This window comes from Heterocephalus glaber, unplaced genomic scaffold, assembly GCF_053883595.1.
Source record: "Heterocephalus glaber isolate CG9 unplaced genomic scaffold, H.glaber_assembly_v1.0 deba00001472, whole genome shotgun sequence".
NCBI lineage: Eukaryota > Metazoa > Chordata > Mammalia > Rodentia > Bathyergidae > Heterocephalus > Heterocephalus glaber.
The window spans coordinates 97,849,967-97,873,064 of NW_028258315.1; the positions used below are offsets into that span (position 1 = coordinate 97,849,967).

A 23,098-nucleotide genomic window follows, 5' to 3' on the forward strand; every position below is an offset into this window, starting at 1 on the left:
GTTTCAGAAACCCCCTTCCAGAAAGGGACTGAGGACAAAATGAGCTAACGAGGGTCACCTCATCGCCCCTGGCCTCCACTAGCTCTCGATACAGAGTGGGTGGTGGCGGTGGTGACTGAGGGCACTGAGGACCCAGCTCCCCTTTCTGAACTTGATCGCTGAGTTCCCCTTGTCATCGGTTTGGTGTGCACCCTATGCCATGAAATTTTTCATGTGGAAAAAATGTAAGCTCCCTGAAAGGATATACAGTGTCTTCCACTGCTTTGTAACCCAAGATGTTATATTTTAAAACCCCATAAATACTTATTAAAGGGGAGACAGAATGAACAAGGTCCTGCTTTATCTTTAGGCAAATTCTTTTGTAAGCACAGAGTTGTTCGAACTTTTTTGCTGTTTCATTAATTCTTCTTCCCTCTCTTCTCATTTGTAGTAAGTGAATGATAATAGCAAGTGGCATCATCCTATACTATTTTGGGAGTTCATAAACGTCTACGGGAAAAACTGCCACAGGTACCATTGCATAAAGATTGCTCTCCTGGGTATCATCCCAAGACACATGACTCCAGCCTCATGACTTAACTCAGTCCCCGTGAATATGTCATTGTCATTGTTAATGTGACTGGGTCTGGTGCTGTCCTCTCATTGCCATACTCAGAAACCCTAATAACCCAGAAGCAGGAAGCAGGGGGCTCCGTGCAGCAGGGGCCTCATAATTCTTCAACCCCACCTTGATCTCTTCTTCAGTGACCAAACCTCGTAGTCGTTACTAGCACATCCCTCTTGACAAATGCTCCAGAATTCACTCCTGACATCTTCCCAGAGTCCTCCACGTTGTGAAAATAATTTAAAGGTGACCACACTTTCCCTCACTTTGATGCCAAACTACTTCTAGTGTGAACATCACTTTTCAGCACCAGGCAGACTGTGTTTGAGTCCAGTTCTATAAACCTTAGGAGTGACCTCGGGGATGGTACTTAAGCTCCATGTCCCAGCAGCCTCATCTGTAGGATGGAAACGATTATAATATTCCTCCCTTGAATGTTTAGAGTGAAGAGGAACTAAACATGGAAAGTATGGGAAATAGAGAAAATCCTAAGTGTCTTCATTCCTGTTGTTAATGTTCAACCTTTCCTACTGCAATCATTAGAACTTACTAGACCACCTCTTTTTTTTACAAAAGCCTGAGACTTTCCACTCACTGTGGCCACTGCTGTGCGTGGATGGACTCTGTCGCAGTCCACAGCTTCCACGGTGAGGTTGTATTGCTTCACAGACTCATAGTCTGGCTGTGTGGTGAGTTCGATCATCCCAGAGTGAGGATGAATCCAGAATTTTTGTACAGCCTCGATGTCTCCATTGGTAATTTTGTAGGTCAGACAGTTTGGTGGGTGGTCTTCATCAGTGGCAGTCACTCTTCCAACTTTGTAGAAAGCTGATAATAACATTGTATAAGGCTCATTCTTCTGCAGATACAGCACTCTAAAAAGTTTAGCATGAATTCATTTTCGAAATAATATCACAGTTTCTCAAAGGGATAGCTAGAAGCCTGGAGGACAACAGAATGTGTTTAAAGATTTCAACTGTCCAGGAGAAAAACCTAAGAGTCCTCTGCCACTGCAAACCACGGTTCATGAGTTGATATGTTTAAAATAACTTCAAAATAAAAACTCAGCTTAATCTTAGCATTATGCTGATATTAGCACCAGATAGGGCTCACAGTACACACTGTGAAATCAGCATGCTGAGGCTCCCAGCCTCATCCCTGTCACTCACTAGGTCCCTCCATGAACCATGTGTAACCCCTCTGGACCTCGTGTCCCTCATCTCCAGACTCTTTAGACTGGAGTAATAATAGTATCTACCATACAGAGTTGTCATGCAAACTGAGGAAGTTAAAATATAGGAATCATTTAGAGTACTGCCTGGTAGATGGTAAGTGCTCAACAAGAATTTATTATTTACACACACTCTCCTATTGAATAGCCTCGAAGTCTTATGATACATGTCCTGCTAATGACTTCACTTTACAGACAAAGAAACAAAGTCCATTGGTTTCAAGTGATAAGGTCACAGAGCCAATAGGGAAAGAATAAGGATTCAAACTTGTGTCTGCTGTCCACATTTCCTTTATTTTGCATTTGCAGTGTGTTTCTTTTTATTAGTGAATCAATCCATTTACATTTAATATAATCACTGACATGAATTTGTGTCTAGCTTTTTCCATTTCATCTGGGTATCACCGCTTATTCTTCCTTTCTCACTTTTTTCCTTTGTGAGTTATTTTCACTGTATAATTTTACATTTAGCAGGGATTTATTTTTGCATTCTACAATTGTAATACTCTTCTTAGAGATTAAAACATGGAACCTTGACTTTAATAAGTGCACATTACTAATAGAATGGTGATGTTCATTTCCGTAAATCTGTATATGCAATCAACATGTCTTGATCTTTTCCTATTGCATTACCCTCTCTCCCTTTTCTTGCTTTCATCCTCTTCCCCATCTCTATTTTCCTGTAAACTCTTCTGTACGTATACATTAATTCATTCATACATTCATTTATTTGGTTTCTCATATAAGGAAAAACATGATATATATAACTTTCTGAGCTGCTTTATTTCACTTAACATTTTCCTGCAAGTGACATAATTTCATTCTTCTTGAGGCTTTCAGTCCACATTTTAGGTCTCCTCACTATAATTACCCTGTGTAGCACCCACAAACAATCCTTTAGAAAAGAGATGAGGATGTGCCACTGCACCCAGCACAGAGGAGGAGGCTTCCTGGCCAATGTACCACCACTCCCAGCACAGAGGAGGTGGGCCTCACAGGCACTAGCAGCACCCCCTCTCCCCCAAAATGTGAGGACACATAAACAAACCTCAAAACCAGACTTCAAGATCACCTACAGCAACCACAAAGGGAAACAAGAAGGAACACTGTAATACTTAACCACCTGGACTCCCTAAACTGGCAACAAAAGAGGATCTGGAAAAAAAGAAATCAAAAATAATTTCTCAGATAACAGCAGAGATTGTGCCCATAGTGTAAGACATGATTAATAAATCTAGAGAGGACCTGAGGAACATGATGGAATTGCAAAATAGGAAACAATTGGAATCCATAAAACAGATGCAAACAGATTTCCAGGAGATTAAAAATTCCATTGAAAAATCTATGCAGCAGAATGTGCCACTGTGAGGGCAAAATTTCAGATATAGAAGATAGGATTGCAGTTAGTGACCAGGAAAAGAAAAATTTCTTTAAAATAGTAGGGACCATGAGAAATCAATCCAGCAGCTGCTAGACAATGCAAAAAAGAATAACATAAGACTGATTGGAGTCAATGAAGAAACAGGAGAGAGTGCAGTTGACATAAAAAAACTCTTCACAGCAGTGATGGTAGAAAACTTCCCAAGCAGGGGAAAAGAACTTGACATACAGATAAGTGAGGCATATAGGACTCCAACTAGCCTTGATTAAAAAAAATCTACACATAGGCATATCATAGTTAGGATTCCAGAAATCCAACAGAAGAACAAAATTCTACAAGCAGTGAGAGAGAAAAAACAAATTAAATACAAAGGAAAACCCATCAGAATCACAGCAGACTTCTCAATGCAAACCCTCAAGGCAAGAAGAGCTTGGAGTGATGTATTTCAAGCCCTAAAGGAAAACAGCCTCCAACCCAGATTGATGAACCCTGCAAAACTAACTTTCAAAACTGATGGAGAAATAAGATACTTTCATGACAAAGAGCACCTCAGGAACTTCATGAATGCCAAACCAGCACTCCAAAAAATTTTAGACAATATCCTAGGAAAAGACAATGAGGATCACAACCCCAGGAAGTCCAGTAAAATGCATCCAGTGGACATGACAAGAAATTAAATGCAAAGGGGGAGAATCCAACAAAAAGAAAAAGTCATGAGAAGCATAAGTCAATACGTATCAGTTATAACCATCAATATTAATGATCTCAATTCACCAATCAAAAGAAATAGACTGGCAGAGTGGATCAAGAAGCAAGATCCAACAATATAATGCATACAAAAAACACACTCAATTCAAAAACAAACTCATAGACTGAAAGTTAAAGGGTGGAAAACAATACTCCATGTGACAGGAAATAAAAAAAAGCAGAAGTAGTAATTCTCTTTGCAGATCAAGTGGATTTCAAACCAACACTGATTAAGAGAGACAGGGGCTGGGGATTTAGCTCAGTGGTTCTGCCACCAGCCTTGCAAGCACAAAGACCCGTGTTCAATCCCCAGTACCAAAAAAAAAAAACAAAAAAGAGAGACAAAGAAGGATACTACATCCTTGTAAAGTGAACAATCCAAAAGGAAGAGATGGCAATCATAAATATATATGCACCAAACACTAGTGCACCCAACTATATAAAACAAAAACTAACGGACATAAAAAATTATATAAGCACTAATACAATAGTAGTGGGAGACCTCAATACCTCACTATCACAAATAGATAGATCAACTAGACAAAACAAAAGCAACAAAATACTAGAACTCAATCAAACTCTTGAACAAATGAACTTAACAGACGTTTACAGAGTGATCCACCCCACAAAATCAGAATCCACATTCTTTTCAGCTGCACATGGATCGTTCTCCAAAATAGACCACATACTCGCTCATAAAACATATTTAAGTAAGTGCAAAAGAATTGAAGTTATCCCCTGTATATTATCAGACCATAGTGCGATGAAATTGGAGATCCATAGCAAAAGAAACTCAAAAAATTTCATAAACACGTGGAAATTGAACAACACACTTCTGAATAACCACTGAGTCACAGAGGAAATTGAAGAAATCAGACAGTTCCTACAGTTAAATGACAATGACAGTACAACATATTGGAATCTATAGGACACAATGAAAGCAGTCTTATGAAGGAAATTCATAGCAGTGAATATTCATATTAGGAAAACAGAGCGAGCCCAATTAAACAACCTGATGCTGAACCTCAAGCTTCTAGAAAAACAAGAGCAGGACAACCCCAAAGCTCATACAAGGGAGGAAATTATAAGATCAGAGCAGAAGCCAATACAGTGGCGACTAAGAGAACGATACAAAAAATCAATGAAGCCAAGAGTTGGTTCTTCAAAAGAATAAACAAAATTGACAAACCCTTAGCCAAGCTTATCAGAAAAAGGAAAGAAAAGGACAAAATCCATGCAATTAGGAATGAAAAGGATGAAATTACAATGGACCCAGCAGAAATCCAGAGGATCATCAATACCTACTTTGAGAACCTGTATGCCAGTAAGGTGGAAAACACAGAAGAAATGGACAGATTCCTAGATACATGCAAATTACCAAAGTTGAAAGAACATTACCTAAAAATTCTAAACAATCCAATATCAATCAATTAAATTGAAAACGTAATTAAAAACTTACCAACTAAGAAAAGCCCAGGTGCTGATGGCTTCACTACCAAATTCTATAAGACATTTAGAGAGGAACTACTGCCACTACTGTTTAAATACTTCAATGAAATTAAAAGGGAAGCAATACTCCCAAATCCATTCCTGGAAGCAAGCATCACCTTGATCCCCAAAAAGACCCAACTGAAAAAGAGAACTATAGGCCAATCTCACTAATGAACATAGATGAAAAAATCCTTAATAAAACACCAGCAAATAGAATGAAGAAGATCATTTGCCCTGACCAAGAGGGATTCATCCCAGGGATGCAGGGATGGCTCAATATATGCAAATCAATCAATGTAATACACTATATCAATACACCTAAAAACAAAAACCATATGATCATCTCAATAAATGCAGAAAAAGCATTTGGCAAAATCCAACATGCATTTATGATAAAAACCCTACAAAAAATTGGAATAGATGGTGTCTACCTCAATCTGATAAAAGCCATCTATGAAAAACCAATAGCCAATATCATACTAAATGGTCAGAAACTGAAATCCTTCATACTAAAATCAAGAACAAGACAAGGATGTCCACTATCACCACTCCTAGTTTTTGAAACCATGGCAATTAGACAAGAGAAAGAAATGAATAGAGATAGGAAATGAAGAAGTCAAATTGTCATTATTTGCAGACTACATGATACTCTATATAGAAGACCCCAAGAACTCCACCAAAAGTCTTCTAGACTTAATAACCAAACTCAGTAGAGTAACTGTATACAAGGTCAACACAAAAAAAAGAAAAAGAATAGCTTTCATGTACATGAACAAGAGACTCACTGAGAGAGAAATTGGGCAAACAATTCCTTTCACAATAGTATCCAAAAAACTGAAATACCTAGGAATCAACCTAACAAAAGAAATCAAAGACCTCCTCTCTGAAAACTATAGCACTCTGAAAAGAGATTGAAGATGATACCAGAAAATGGAAAGACATCCCCTCCTCCTGGGTAGGAAAGATCAACATAGTGCTTTCCAGCAATTTTTTTTTTTTTTTTTTTTTTTTTGGTACCAGGGATCAAACTCTGGTCCTTGCACTTGCGCAGCAGGCAACGAAACCACTGAGCTAAATCCCTGGCCCAGGATCAACATAGTGAAAATGGCCACACTTGCAAAACTACTATATAGATTCAATGAAATCCCAATTGAAATCCCAGGAGCATACTTCACAGACCTTGAAAAACCAATCCAAAAATTCACTGGGAACAAGAAGAGACCCAGATAGCAAAAGCAATTCTAGGTAACAGAGACATGGCAGGGGCTATTACAACCCCCAACTTGAAACTATACTACAAAGCAACTGTGATAAAAACAGCATGGTACTGGCAAAGAAACGGACCTGAGGACCAGTGGAACAAATTAGAAGATGCAGAAACAACTCCAGACACACTCAGCCACCTCATCTTTCCTTTTTTTTTTTTTTTTTTTTTTGGTACCTGGGATCGAACTCAGGATCTTTGGCTTGTGAGGCAGGTGGCAGAACCACTGAGCTAAATCCCTGGCCTGCCACCTCATCTTTGACAAAGAAGCCAAACACCCTAACTGGAGGAAAGATAGCCTCTTTAATAAATGGTGCTGGAAAAAATTGGGTTTCAACTTGGCAAAGATTAAAACTAGACTTATATCTCACACCATGAACTAAACTAAAATTGAAATGGATTAAAGATGTAAATGTTAAAACAGAAACGCTGAACCGGCTGGAACAGAGGCTAGGTAGAACTCTTGAAGACATTGCTTTAGGAAAAGACTTTATGAACAAAACCTCAGTTGCCCGTGAACTAGCACAAACAATCAACAAGTGGGATCTCTTCTTACTAAAAAGCTTCTGCACAGCAAGGGAAACCACCAGCAGTGTGAAGAGACAACCTACAGTGTGGGAAGAAATCTTCACCTGCTGTTCCTCAGACAAAGGTCTACTATCTCGAATCTATAAAGAACTTAAAAAAATCAGACCTCGGGGGCTGAGAGGGGCCGAGCGGTTACAGGCTGACACGGACCTGCTTGCTCCAGCTTGCTCCAGCAGCTTGCCACCAGGACAGGGTGAGGAGGACCCCCACAGGCAGGCCCACCAGCCAACGGCTTGGCCGCATGGGCACCTAAAACAACAGATCCCCCACCCTGCCCTGCCTCTGGCATTTTGGCAGTGCAGCTACTTGGTTACACACTGCAGAGGCACAGGGGGACATAAAAGCCATTGTCCTGAGCAGCAGAACTGAACAACAGAGAGAGGGCCTCTCTCAGGCTCCATGATGAAAACAAGTCCACTGGAAAACTGAAGGGAATCTCTGCAATAAAGGCACAGCAGACCACCGTGATTGGTAAGTTGGAGGGATCATCAGCTCCCATCGGAAACTGGACTTTCTTCAGGGGAAAAGCAGCTGAAACCTGCAGTAGAATCTTGCAGAGTGCAACCCTGCAGGAGAACAGGGAGCCCAACTAGGACTTGCAACCAGAAATCTGAATCTCATGGGTCTGGGACTAGCTTACTGATACTCATTGACATATAACTGCACACTGCTTCTCACATTGTCTATTGTGACAGCAGAGACATACCCTGAAGGAGGCTCTTTATTTTTTAAAGGTGATAGATTAATAACTACCACAAATTGTCATTCTCTAAGAGGTATTTGATGCTATGGTGTTGCTGATTGTATGACTTGGGCTAAGGTGTTGTGATTAATCTAAACAGTTTTCCTTCCTGGTATAATGAAAATGAGACAGCCTCAGAGTCATCAGAGACTCAAAACCTAAAGACCAGCTATATCTGGAAGACACCTCTGAGAAGCAATCATTCCATAAGGGTTTTAAATACATCAACAAAGATACTTACAATAAATAACTTCAAAATATCAACTCAGGAACTAAACCAAGGACAGTACCAAAAACAAAAATGAGAAGACATTTAAGCAAGTCATAAACCCAGACTTCCACCCCAAAAAAGGCAATTTCTGGGGGAAATGAGGTGCAAAAGTCTGATAATCAACTACCTGGACACCCTGAACTGATAGCACAGGAAGTAGCAAAACAGATGAATGAGGCTCTAGAAAAATTCAAGGCAGAAATAATCTCCCAGATAACTACAGAGATGGTGAGCAGAGTGAAAGACATGATTAGAGGCTCTAGAACAGAAGCTGATAAAAACTAGATGAGCTCAGAAACATGCTGGAAGACAGAAATGCCCAGCATAAGAAAGAAATGGAATCCGTGAAACAGCTTCAAACAGATATTCAGGAGATTATAAACTTCATTGAAAGCATGCAGAGCAGACTAAGAGAATCTGAAGATAGAATATCAGATATAGAAGACAGGATTGCGGTGAAGGACCATGAAAACAGAGATTTCTTAAAAATAGTAAGGGACCATGAGAAATCAATTCAACAGATGCTAGATGATTCAAAGAAGAATAACATAAGACTGATGGGAGTCCATGAAAAAACAGGAGAAAGTACAATTGACATAAAAAAACTGCTCACAGAAGTAATAGTAGAAAATTTCCCAGACAGAGGTGGAGAATTGGACATACAGATAAGTGAAGCATATAGAACTCCACCCAGCCATGATAAAAAAAAAAATCTACACCTAGACATATAATAGTCAAGATGCCAGAAACCCAACAGAAGAACAAACTCCTACAAGAAGTTAGAGAAAAGAAACAAATCACCTATAAAGGAAAGCTCATCAGAATCATGGCAGACTTCTCAAAACAAACCCTCAAATCAAGGAGAGCCTGGAGTGAAGTATTTCAAGCCCTGAAAGAAAATAACTTACAACCTAGACTGTTGTATCCTGCAAAATTATCTTTCAAAATCGATGGGGAAATTAGATACTTCCATGACAAAGAACACTTGAGAAATTTCATGAACACCAAACCAGCACTCCAAACAATTATAAGCAATATTCTAGAAAAAGGCAATGAAGGTCACAACTCCATGAGGCTCAACAGAGGGAAGCCACCAGACAAGGTAAGAAACTAAAGGGAAAGGGGGAAAAAGAAATAAGAGCCAGCAACAGTAAAACATCATGACAAGGATGAGTCATTATCTAGCAATTATAACTATCAATGTTAATGGCCTCAATTCACCAATCAAAAGAAGTAGACTGACGGAATGGACTAAGAAGCAAAATCCAGCAATATGCTGTATACAAGAAACACACCTAACTCAAAAAGAAATTCATAGACTGAAAGTAAAAGGATGGAAAATGGCTCTCCATGCAACAGGAACCCAGAAAAAAGCAGGGGTAGCAATCTTATTTGCAGACAAAGTAGATTTCAAACCAAAACTAATTAAGAGAGACAAAGATGGTCACTTGTGAGGGGCATAATCCAAGAGGAAGAGATGACAATCCTAAATACATATGCACCAAATACAAATGCCCCCAACTATACAAAACAAATATTAATGGACATGAAAAACCAAATAAGCACTAATACAATTGTAGTGGGGGTCCTCAATACCCCACTATCACAAATAGATAGATCATCTAAACAAAAAATTAACAACGAAATTCTAGAACTGAACCAAGCTATTGAACAAATGGACTTAATAGATATTTATAGAGTGTTCCACCCCACAAAATCAGAATACACATTCTTTTCAGATTCACAAGGGTCATTCTCCAAAATAGAACACATTCTATCTCACAGGACATGTCTAAGACAATGTAAAAGAATTGAAATTACCTCCTGTATATTATCAGACAATAGTGCAATAAAATTGGAGATCAATAACATGAGAAACTGCAAAACTCCCACAAACACCTGGAAATTGAATAACACCCTCCTGAACAACCAGTGGGTTACAGAGGAAATTAAAGAAGAAATTAGACAATTTCTACAAGTAAACAATAATGTCAGTACAACAAACAGGAATCTATGGGACACAATGAAAGCAGTTCTATGAGGGAAATTCATAGCAGTGAATGCCCCTATTAGGAAAACAGAGAGAACTCAGATAAATACCCTAATGCAGAACCTCAAACTCCTAGAAAAAGAAGAGTATAACAAACCCAAAGCCCACACAAGAGAGGAAATTATAAAGATCAGAGCAAAAACCAATGTGACAGAGACTAAGAGAACGATACAAAAAATTAATGAATCAAAGAGTTGGTTTTTTGAAAGAATAAATAAAATCCATAAACCTTTAGCTAAGCTTATCAAAAAAAGGAAAGGAAAGACTCAAATCCTTGCAATTAAGAATGAAAAAGGGGAAGTCACAACAGAACAAGCCAAAATCCAGAGGATCATCAATACCTAGTTCAAGAATCTGTACTCTAATAAAATGGAAAACACAGAAGAAATGGACAGATTCCTAGATACATATGAATTGTCAAAGTTAAATGAAGAAGATATAGAAATTCTAAACACTCCAATAACAATGAGTGAAATTGAAAATGTAATTAAAAAATTACCAACAAAGAAAAGCCCAGGTCCTGATGGCTTCACTGCTGAATTCTACAAGACATTTAAAGAAGAACTATCACCATTACTCTTTAAACTCATCAAGGAAATTGAAAGCGAAGCAAGGCTTCCAAACTGATTCCTGGAAGCAAGTGTTACTTTGATCCCAAAACCAGGGAAAGACCCAAACCAAAAAGAGAACTACAGACCAATCTCCCTAATGAACACAGGTGCAAAAATCCTCAACAAGATACTGGCAAACAGAATACAGAGGGTCATCAAGAAGATCATACACCCTGACCAAGTTGGATTTATCCCAGGGATGGAAGGATGGTTCAACATTCGTAAATCAATAAATGTAATACACTATATTAACAGAGTCAAGGACAAAAACAATATGATCATCTCAATAGATGCAGAAAAAGCATTTGACAAAATTCAACACCCATTCATGATAAAAACCCTACAGAAAATTGGAATAGAAGGTCTTTATCTCAACCTGATTAGGCTATCTATGAAAAACCAACAGCCACCATCATACTAAATGGTCAAAAACTTAAAACTTTCATGCTAAAATCAGGAACAAGACAAGGATGCCCACTATCACCACTCCTGTTCAATATTGTTCTGGAAACATTAGCCACAGCAATTAGAAAAGAGAAAGGAATAAAAGGAATACAAATAGGAAAGGAAGAAGTGAAACTGTCATTATTTGCTGATGATATGATACTTTACATAGAAGACCCAAAAAAACTCTACCAAAAGACTTCTAGACTTAATTGACAGATTCAGTAGAGTAGCTGGATATAAGGTCAAAATTCAAAAAACAATAGCAATAGCCTTCTTATACACAAATAGCAGACTCACTGAGAGAGAAATTAGGGAAACAATTCCTTTTACAATAGCATCCAAAAAAATGAAATATCTAGGAATCAGTCTAACAAAGGAAGCAAAAGACCTCTACACTGAAAACTACAACACCCCAAAAAAGGAGATCGAGGAGGATATAAGAAAATGGAAAGACATCCCTTGTTCTTGGGTAGGAAGAATCAATATAGTGAAAATGGTCATACTTCCAAAATTGCTATATAAATTTAATGCAATGCTGATTGAAATTCCAACAATATACTTCACAGAGCTAGAGAAAACAATCCAAAAATTCATTTGGAGCCAGAAGAGATCTAGAATAGCAAAAGCAATTCTGGGCAACAGAGAAATGTCTGGGAGTATCACAATACCCAACTTGAAGCTATACTACAAAGCTACTGTGATAAAAACAGCATGATACTGGCAAAGAAACAGACCCGAGGATCAGTGGAATATATTAGAAGATGCAGAAACAACTTCAGACATACTCAGCCACCTCATCTTTGACAAAGGAGCCAATCACCCTCATTGGAGGAAAGATAGCCTATTTAATAAATGGTGTTGGAAAACCTGGATTTCAACCTGGCAGAGATTAAAACTAGACCCATATCTATCAGTATACACTAAACTAAAATTGAAGTGGATTAAAGATCCAAATATTAAGACAGAAACACTAAACTTGCTGGAAGATAAGTTAGGTAGAACTCTTGAAGATATTGGCATAGGAAAAGACTTTATGAACAAAACCTCAGTAGCATGGGAACTAGCAGAAAGAATCAACAAGTGGGATTTCATCTTATTAAAAAGCTTCTGCACTGCAAGGGAAACCACCAACAGAGCTAGCAGACAACCTACAATGTGGGAAAAATTTTTTAGCAGATGTAACTCAGACAAAGGACTATTATCTAGAATAGATAAAGAACTGAAAAAATCATACCCCCCAAATTCAAAGAGCCAATTCAAAAATGGGCATTTGAAATAAACAGACATTTCTCAGACAAAGAAGCAAAAGTAGCAAATAAACATATGAAAAAATGTTCAACATCACTGTTCATTCGAGAGATGCAGATGAAAACAATACTGAGATTCCACCTCACCCCAGAAAGAGTGGCTGCTATCAAGAAATCAACCAATAACAAATGCTGGCAGGGATGTGGAGAGAAAGGAACCCTTCTTCATTTTTGGTGGGAGTGCAGACTGGTGCGACCACTATAGAAATCAGTGTGGAGATATCTCAAAGAACTACGGCTGCAGGTCCCATTTGACCCAGCTATTCCCCTGCTGGGTATCTTCCCAAAAGAATTAAAAGAATCATACCACAGAGATATATGTGCATCTATGTTTATAGCAGCACAGTTTGTAATAGCTAAAGCTTGGAAACACCCCAAGTGCCCATCAACTGGAAACTGGATAAAGAAGATGTGGGGTTTTTTTATAAAATGGAGTACTACTCAGCCATAAAGAATGAGAAACTAGAGTCATTTATAGCTAAATGGATGCATATTGAGGCCATACTCTTAAGTGAAATAAATAAGACTCACATGTGTAAATACCAAATAGTTTCTCTAGTGAGAGAAAGTGAGAGTGTAAATAAGGATTAAAAGGATTAATAACTAATAATTGATACTTTGAAATAGGAAAAGGTCCAAAGGGTAGGGATGGTGAGAGGAGATGGGGAAATGAAAGAATGGAAAGGAAAAGTTATGAGGAAAAAAAATAGAAATGAAGTCCATGTAAATAGGGAAGGGTGGAGGGGGTGAAGGGTGCACAGGTAATGGGGAAAAAATAAAAACGAAGATACATCATGTACAGGTACAAGCTCCCAATGATAGATGTAAATGTATTGTATAACTAAAATGTACCAAGAAAAGAATTTAAGCAAAAAATAAAAAATAAAAATAAATAAAAGAGAAAAAAAAATCAGACCTCCCAAATTTAAAGACCCAATGCAAAAATGGGCATCTGAAATGAACAAACATTTCTCAGACAAAGAAGTAGAAACAGCAAATAAAAACATGAAAAAGTGTTCAACATCACTGGTTATTCAAGAGATGCAGATGAAAACACTGAGATTCCACCTCACCCCAGAAAGAATGGCCGCTATCATGAAATCAACCAATAACAAATGCTGGTGGGGCTGTGGGGAAAGAGGAACCCTGCTCCACTGCTGGTGGGAGTATAGACTGGTGCAACCACTGTGGAAATCAGTATGGAGATACCTCAAAGAACTAGGACTGGAAGTGCCATTTGACCCAGCTATAAGATACCCTGCTGGGTATCTTCCCCAAAGAATTAAAAGAATCATACCACAGTGATATATGTGCACCCGTGTTCATAGCAGCACAGTTCGTAATAACTAAAACTTGGAAACAGCCCAAATGCCCATCAACTGGAGACTGGATAAAGAAAATGTGGTTTATTAATAAAATGGAGTACTACTCAGTCATCAAAAATGAAAAATTAGAGACATTTATAGCTAATCGGACGCACATTGAGGCAATATTCTTTAAGTGAAATAAATAGAACACACATGTGCAAAAACTGAATAGTTTCTCTAGTGTGAGAAACTGAAAGTGTAAATCAGGACTAAAAGGTATAATAGATAATGTGAAATAGGAAGAAAAGGGGGAAGTGGGAAGGGTAGGGGCAAGGAAGGAAGGGAATGGAATTAATATGAGAAAATGAAAAAATGGAAACTGTTTGCAAATAAGGAGGGATGGAGGGCTTGAAGGGGGGGTAGGGGAAGGGGGAAAAATAAGAACCAAGAGAGATTATGTAAAGGTGCAAATTTCCAATGATGAATGTCATTATATTGTATTCCTAAAATGTACCAATGAAATAAAATTAAAGAAAAAAAAGAAGAGCGATGAAAGTCACATACTGATTGCATCAGCAGACCTGGAAATTTCACATCCTCCCCATCCAGTCCGAGAGAGCCTGCTGCAGGACGAGAGGTGGCCACGTCTCCCAGTTCCTGGCCAAAGCCAGGACAGGTGCACTAACACCAGGCACTCCCAGTCCCCACGATCACAGGGAGCCCAGCCAGCTCTCAGGTTCTGCACTGCATCAGTGCTGTTGCTGTGTAATTCTACTTTTGTGAGGCTGATTACGTAGCATGCTCATGGCAATGCATTACAGATGCAAATGCTTTACTGCTTCTGTGCAGTAAAATGCCACCATGCAATGGCTTGCTAGCACACCAACAAATGTAGGAACAATCAAGAATAAAGAATTATGAGGAAAGCATTTCAGGAGCTCTTCCGGCCCCCTCAACCTCAGAGAATGACTTTCTCCGCTGGCGCCCTCCCCATTCTCTGGACTGTGTGGCTCAGCAGGCGACAGACACACTCTTGACACCAGGAGCAGAGAAACCACAGTCATGAAAAAGAACACGCCAGCTCCAGATGGTGAAGAGTCCGCTGCGGGCTCCTGTGCAATTATCATTATTAAGAACCAGGTAGCTGAGCAACCTCTGTCTGCCACAGGGTCTTCAGAAGCAGCCTCAGCAGTGTGGAGAGGACTAGACTCATTGGGTGTGAGGCAGGAAAGGGTTTGAAAAGGATCCTGCCAGGATCCCAAGGTCCTAGGGCAGAGAAGCTGAGCTGGTCCCAGCACCCAGAAGGAAGCTCCCCCGCTGCCATCCCAACCTCCTAGGGCAGAGAAGGTGAGCCACGCAGGCGCCAGAAGCACCCCACCACCACCACTGTGGAAATGAGAAGACACATAAACAAGCCTCAAAAACAGACTTCTGGATCACCTACAGCAACCTCAAAGGGAAATGAGATGGAACACTCTGATACTCAACCACCTGGACTCTGAACTGGCAACAAAAGAGGATCTGGGAAAAATGAAATCAGAAATAATTACTCAGATAACAGCAAAGATTTTGCTCATGGTGCAAGTCATGATTAATAAATGTAGAGAGGACACAGATAAAAAAATAGAGGATCTGAGGAACATGATGGAATCCCAACATAGGAAACAAATGAAATCCATAAAACAGATGCAAACAGATTTCCAGGAGATTAAAAACTCCATCGAAAGTCTGAGCAGCAGAATGAACCAATGTGAGGATAGAATTTCAGATATAGAAGAAAAGATTTCAATTAGTGACCAGGAAAAGAAAAATTGCTTTAAAATTGTAAGGGAACATGAGAAATCAATCCAGCAGCCGCTAGATGATGCAAAGAAGGATAACATAAGGCTGATTGGAGTCAATGAAGAAAGAAGAGAGAATGCAGATGACATAAAAAAACTGTTCACAGAAATGATGGCAGATAACAAAATTCTATAAGCAGTGAGAGAAAAGAAACAAATCACATACAAAGGAAAGCCCATCATATTCACAGCAGACTTCTCAATGCAAACCCTCAAGGCAAGAAGAGCTTGGAGTGATGTATTTCAAGCCCTAAAGGAAAACAGCCTCCAACCCAGACTGATGTACCCTGCCAAACTATCTTTCAAAATGGATGGAGAAATAAGATACTTTCATGATAAAGAGCACCTCAGGAACTTCATGAATATCAAACCGGCACTCCAAAAAATTTTAGACAATACACTAGGAAAAGACAATGAGGATCACAACCGCAGGAAACCCAGCAGAATGAACCCATTGGGTGTGACAAATTAAATGCAAAGGGGGAGAATCCAACAAAAAGAAAAAGTCATGACAAGGCTTTTACAACTTTTGACTTCATCTCCCTAATGAGTGTATAATTCAATCTTGTTATTGTACTGATTAGTATTTTTCTGATTCTAGAGTTGCACACCTTTCCTTGTGCTATACTGGCTACTTATCATCTTATGTCTACTTTTTAATTGGGTTGTCTATTAATGAGCTCTAAGAATTCTTTATATATTCTGCACATAGGTTGTATGCATTGTAAATATGGTCTGTTTAAGGACTACTTTTCATTTTAATGATGTCATTTAAAGTTCTAAATTTTGATGGAATCTCATTTATCAAGTTTTTTCTTTTAAATCATGTCTTTTATATACTAGGTAGTCCTTGCCAACCCTGAATTCATAAACATTTTCCCTTATAATTTCTTCTTAAAGTTTTATACTTTTAGGCTTTCATATTTAGGTTCATAGATCCCTTCAAGTTATTTTCATGTATGGAAATAAAGGGTTGAGGTTAATTTTTTATATATGGATACCAGGTATTCTAGTGCCATTTGCTGAAAACACTATCTTTTCCTCGGCTCTTGAATTGAGTTTATATTCTATAAAGTGCTAATGTTAAATAATCTTTCAAAACTCAGTGGACCATATATGTGTGGTTCTATTTCTAGATTCTCTGTTTTATTTCAATGATCTATATGTCTTTCCTTACACCAACACTGCCTTGATTACTGTAGCTTTAGAAGAAGTCTTAAAATTAGGTACTAAACGTCTTCCAACACTGTTTTTCTTTTTAACTTTTCTAGGTCCTTTGTACTCCTACATAACTTTTAATTTTCAATATCTAGCTCTTCATTTATAGCAAGTATACACAGACCTGAATTTTTATATATACCTTGTGTTTTCTAATCCTGCTAAATTCAAATACAAGTTTTAGGGGCTCCTAGAGATTTCTTAGTATTTTCTCTGTAGATGATCATTTCATCTACATATAAAGATTTTGCTTCTACCTTTCCAATCCTATCCTAATTGTGTCATTTTATTGCCAGACTATTTTGATGGGGCCTAGGTTTCAAAGTTTAATGGACAGATGAAGAATAAGCATATCTGCCCTTGTTCCCCACCTTAAGGAGAAAGCATTGTATCTTCTCCATTCATATAAGGCATTCTTGCTGGAAGTATGGAGTACATGTCTTATCTGTTGAGAAGGTTCTGTTCTACTTCTAGTCTCCTGATAGCTTTCACCATGAACAGCTGTAGAATTTAGTCCAATACTTTTTCTCCAACTAGTGACAGGATCATATGGCTTTTTCCTTTTCTGTGTTTAAATGATGACTTTGGGGGGTGGATCTTCCAATGCTGAACCAACACTGCCATCCCTATAACAAAACCACTTTCTACATCCTGCCAGGTCTGACTTCTATTAGTTTGTTTTGTTAAATAAAATTTCTATCTATGTTCATACTTTTTTCTTCTATTATCTTTATCCAGTTTTAGGATTAGCACAATGTTGAGTTCCTAAAATGAGGGGAGAAGTGTTCCTTCTTTTTTCTGCTTTAATTGTTTGATATAATTTATCAGTTAAAATGTATATGAGGCTGCTTTTGTCATATAGGTAGGTTTTCAAGCTAGGAATATACTTTCTTTAATAGGTGCTATTCAAATTTTATATTTCCTCCAGAGTTAGTTTCATTAATTTGTCTTCCAAGGTACTTCTTAGAAGTTGTCAAATTTATTTCAAAACAGATTTTTGAAATATGCTTTCTATATCCTTTTAAATTCTGTAAAATCTGTGGTAATGTCCTCTAAATCTTGATATTATAATTTAAAAAATTTATAATTGATATTGTGTAACAGGAAGGAAAGGTCTAAAGGAGCAGGGGAAGTGGGAGGAGTAGGGAAAAGAAAAAACATGAGAAAAGGAAAAAAATGGAAACAAAGTCTTTGTAAATAGGGAAGGGTGGAGGGGGTGAAGGGAGAGCAGGGAAAGGGAAAAAAAATAAGAACCAAGAGACTCATGTAGTGGTACAAGATCCCAATGATGAATGTAACTGTATTGTATACCGAAAATGTACCAATAAACTTAGTGGGGGGAAAAAAAAGAACTGAGCCTTGGCCAACAAAGCCGCGGAGAAGGGCCTCTGGGTAGAATCGCATCTCTGTGTGCAGCCCTGGGCAGGGTGGGCACTTCCGCAGTTAACACCTAGTTAAGTAAACCTGAAGTGTGTTCCTCTGTGGGTTTTCATTAAAACCAAACGCTGTCTTGAGCATCTTTAGCTGAATTTTAAAATAGAGCAATTATGCAACTCTGCCAAACTTCCTCATCAGAATCTATTGGAAATGCAATTAGTTTTCCTCTGTGACCTGCAACCCAGTGTGATTTAATTTTCATGTGTGTTCTTCTAAATCACTACTGATGAGGGGGCTTTTCTGCCTGTGCCTCCCACCTCCAGAAACTCTTGTCAGCTCATCACATATCATCGAAAAATTTTTTCTTTAAATATTGTAGAATCCCTTAATTTTGTTAGAGGAAAACCTTCATATAATTCTCAACACACACTCAAATCCCCTGTGCTAATCAGCTCAGCATGAAAAAATGATTTTCACATTAACAGATTGTTTAATGTCCTCAAGGTCTATAGGCTAAATGTTTGATGTTTTGAGGAGACTTTGCTTTCAGGGTAGTTGAAACTTTCCAATTTCCTTCTTAGAGCAAATTTCCAGTGACTTGAAAGTTTTTTCTCCTCTAATAAATATCTACATACACACACACACACACACAAACACACACACAAACAAAACACTCCTCTAACTTCACTCAGCTTACATATTCTGGTGGGGAAGGTCAAGGAATGTTTTTAAAAAGAAAAGAAGGCAAAAGGTGTAGTACATTGTAATCATAAGCAGTCAGTAAGTGTGTGGTTGTTATTATTATCGGCAGTGATGTCGTGGTTATTTTAGCATGTGCCATGTAGTTAGCCTACATAAAATTATTAGTTAATTATCATGTCAGCTCTCTGAGATAGTTACTGGAATCTTCGATTCACAGGGAGAACTCAAAGGCATGTCTAGTTATGGGACTTGGCAGAAGTCTTTACTAGCAGCAGCACAGATGTGAGTCCAGTCCCGTTTGACTCATAATCTGTCAGCTCCACTCCATGCTCCTGGAAGCCAGTATGACTAGACTTCAGCACAGCTGCATCCAGCTTGAAATGCTGAAGTCCAGCCTAGAGGGTTCTCCATCCAGAGACACTAAGGAAGAAACGTGTGCCCTCTTGGATGACAGAAAACAGTAAACATTACTTCTGCTGCCCTTTCTAAATCCAATGTCCCTCAGTCTATGCTAACAGATCTGGCCTAATTCCTATCTAATTTATGACTGCGATAGAGCCCATCTATGATCTTGACTTCGGATCCAAAGTCTTGATCCCCTGATATTTGAAGGATTTAAGTTGCATGGATAATGACTACTTTGTCCTTACTTCTTTACAATTAAAACTATTGGAAAGCCAAAGGGGACGATAAACAAAATAATGTTAATATTATGTAATTTTTCATTGCAGAAATCCTAGATCTGCATCAGATTTCAAGGGAGCTTTGGGGAAACATCAAGATGACACCCTGAGGGGGTCACCAGTGAAAATCACCCTGTTCTCAGAAGATGTGGAGCCCTGCAATGCCCCTCACCTGCCTGCATTTTGTAAGTTTGCCTGTTATTTTCCCACTTCTCACTCATTTCTCTAGGTACTTCCTTGTGAAGGCTTTCACACTGCAGAAGCGAGGGAGATCTTACCTCCTGATGTCTCTGGAACCGAGAATGAATAGTGTGCAGCTTTAAACACAGGGCTGAAGTCGTTGGCGGGAGCGAGCTCCACAATGACTGTCACAGTAACTGGAAAAATGAATGGTGCATAAGTGCTTTGTTATTTGTGTTTCATTCTACAAACAAGCTGAGTGGCCCTCAAAGTACAGAATTAGCGAGGATTTTGAAACAATCGGCTGTTTCTGTCTCCAAATGATCCTCATTCCCAGGCTCTGTGTGCTAAAGAAGCCAGGTGAGTTGTAGTACTAACCAAAGCACTGCAGTCAAAAATATATAATGTGCTCCATCTCACATAATGGAGACACTCAGGTTCCCGTACCCGTACACAGCATATATAAATGTGCACGTGTGTATTTTACACAGGAGGGTTTACTATAGCTTCACAGGTGCACTCTCCTCCGTTACAGCTGTTGGGGTGCTGCTCTCAACTCAGCACTTTTACCACCCTAGGTTCTGCTTCCAGTGTCTGTCCTGGGAGGTGAAATGAGAAAGACTAGAAAACCCATGCCCGGTGCTGGGCTGCAGCATACACTCTGTGGTCTTTACTGGTTTAGCTTCTCAGTTATGTCATCAAGAAGGAATAACATCAGCTTCAATCTCCTACATCCCATGTACATGTGAGGTCAAAATGAGCCTATGCCCCAAGAAGATTTACAAACTATAAAACGTTGAGTAAAAAGTAGTCATTGCCACCGGGCCTGCCTCACAACCACAAGGTCCTGAGTTCGATCCCTGGTACAAAAAAAAAAGCACTCATTGCATCTGATTCACCTCAGCCTGATTTTTGTATATTGTATGTTATGGAGAAGGAAAAAGACTGCAGTGGCACATTGAGGAGTTGTGAAAAGATAGGAGTTTAACATTCAAAGTTATGGCAAGCAATTTGTACATGGGGAACCTTTTTTATTGGTACAGGGGAAAATTTTTAATAAAATTGAAATAATAATTAACATTCACTGTGCAAGACACTGACTTGACATTGGTATTATCCCAATTTCACAGATGAGAAAGTAAAGTTCAAAGAATTGTTTGTGGCCAAAGTCACAAAGCTAATAAGTCACTAAGTGGTTATTGGACCAACCTGTATCTGAGTAAACCCCAAAATATCTTCTCTAAGATGGCAGTATGTCAAATACAAAATACTAAGTTAAATAAAGATTGAAAGTTTATTTATGGTAAGACTTGCTAGGGTATCTAATATAACACTACCTATTTTGAATCTCTGGGTGTGTATTGCTCCCCAAGCTCATTTGATCATGAAATTCTCCTTTTGTAAGTTATCTTGTAGAACTCACATTCTGAAGAATGCTGTGTATTGCTGGTCGTGAAAAATCTATGCCATGCATATCAAACAAGAAAATTTGACCTGAGATCTGTAGAACCCTTATTTCAGAGAATCTGCAGCATTCTTTATATTTTGGCATATGTTATTATCTGCATTTTTCAAAGGACAGCGTCTACATCTTTCATCAGAGTCTCAAAGGTCCCCACGATTCCCCAAAATGTTTAAAGAGTGCTGCGGCTCTACAGTGGCAAGTGATTTATGTTAAAGGCTGCGTAACTCTTTCAATAAATTCCATTTACACGAGGGAAGACAGGTACCATTTACAGCTCTGCTGTGTTGTGATTTTTATTGTATCCATAAAGACCCAAAATTGTGCTAATTAGCTGGCCTACAAAAAGAGACTAAAGCACAGATGCAGCACTACGAGCACCCTTCATGAGCAGTGGCTGTGAATGCAGCAGCATGTGAGGACCAGAGAGGACGCTAATTTATTACTGCGAGAGGTGTTTCTCACTCTCCAGTTGGGGAAAGGCTCAAATTTGGTGAGAGGATCAGGGGAAGCAGCTGCAAGCAAAAGCATCCATCATAACAGGCCAGAGGCTGTGTCACAGGCCTCTGCACTAATGTCAAGTGAGGGAGCGCACATCTTGTCATGACTGTGCTGGGCTCCTGCTTCCTGCATGTCACTGCTCCACGCAGTTGGATCCTTTGACTACAAATAACCCTGCTATGCCTAGCACCATTAAAAGTCCTATGTCGGTGAGTCAAGAGAGATGGGAAGAGACTTAGGCATGTTGATTAAAGTTTAGCAGTAAGTTCCTCTGGCTGTAAACCTATGGACACATCCACAATCTGACCTTTCCGTATCCATGGAAGACAAAACACTCCAGCCCTGCGCTCAGATCCAACCTCAGAATCCTTCTCAACATAGGCAACTGCCAGCAGCAATGCAGAGTCTGAACAGGAAACCCAAATACCACCGTACTCTAGGCTCTCCCTACCAAACCTTTTGCTGATCCTGTATTGGCCACCTAATACCCACCCTTCTATGATGTCTCTAATGCCAACCACCTGCTGGATCACTTGTACTTTCTATGCACCACACATTCTAAGTGCTAGAGACACTTGACATTAATGATAGGTGAAACCTGAAATTTTTGAGAATCTCTATTTTCATAAAAAATCTCCATAACCAACAAATTCACTCTTAAAACTGTAACATGAAGTTGAATATGTAATAACCACTTCAGGTACATAATTTGTGTTCTAATGTGCATCACAATAAACAAAGAAAAGCAGGCATTGGGCAGCTAGCTAAATTCACTCATTTTTTAAGTTCTATGCTCTGGATCTGTAGCACACAATTAAGATACATACTGAAAATGACAAGTGCTTTGCAATTAGCAAAACTATGTTAAATCTACAAATGCAAAGGGCTTTATAATCATGCAGTCTCAGTGGACCAAATCTCACTACACCAAAGGCCCTTTCTACCATAGGCTGACCCCAAATGGTGGGGCATTATGAGAAGACCCTATGGAGGGGAGGACCGTGCTCTGCACCTTGAGAATGGGTATGAGCTACAGAACCAGGCAAGTCATATCTGTGTCATGTAAAATGGTTCAAATAACGTATTCCTAAAG

The 23,098-nt window shown here is 38.9% G+C and overlaps 1 protein-coding gene across 10 annotated transcripts in view; it reads right to left on the reverse strand.

The window, feature by feature from the left end:
• Positions 1–23,098, reverse strand: part of LOC101704569 (cadherin-related family member 3) — an 87,866-nt gene that overhangs the window by 12,269 nt on the left and 52,499 nt on the right. For all 10 annotated transcript variants that reach the window (XR_015439624.1, XR_002391437.2, XR_015439623.1 and 7 more), the window contains 2 exons: positions 20,141–20,239; positions 1,200–1,432 (listed from right to left, as the gene is read on the reverse strand). Coding sequence is in view for 7 of the 10 variants with exons in the window: in XM_087182522.1 (XP_087038648.1) it covers positions 1,200–1,432; positions 20,141–20,239 (332 nt within the window). In the remaining 3 variants the exon portion in view is untranslated. The remainder of the gene's footprint in view (positions 1–1,199; positions 1,433–20,140; positions 20,240–23,098) is intronic.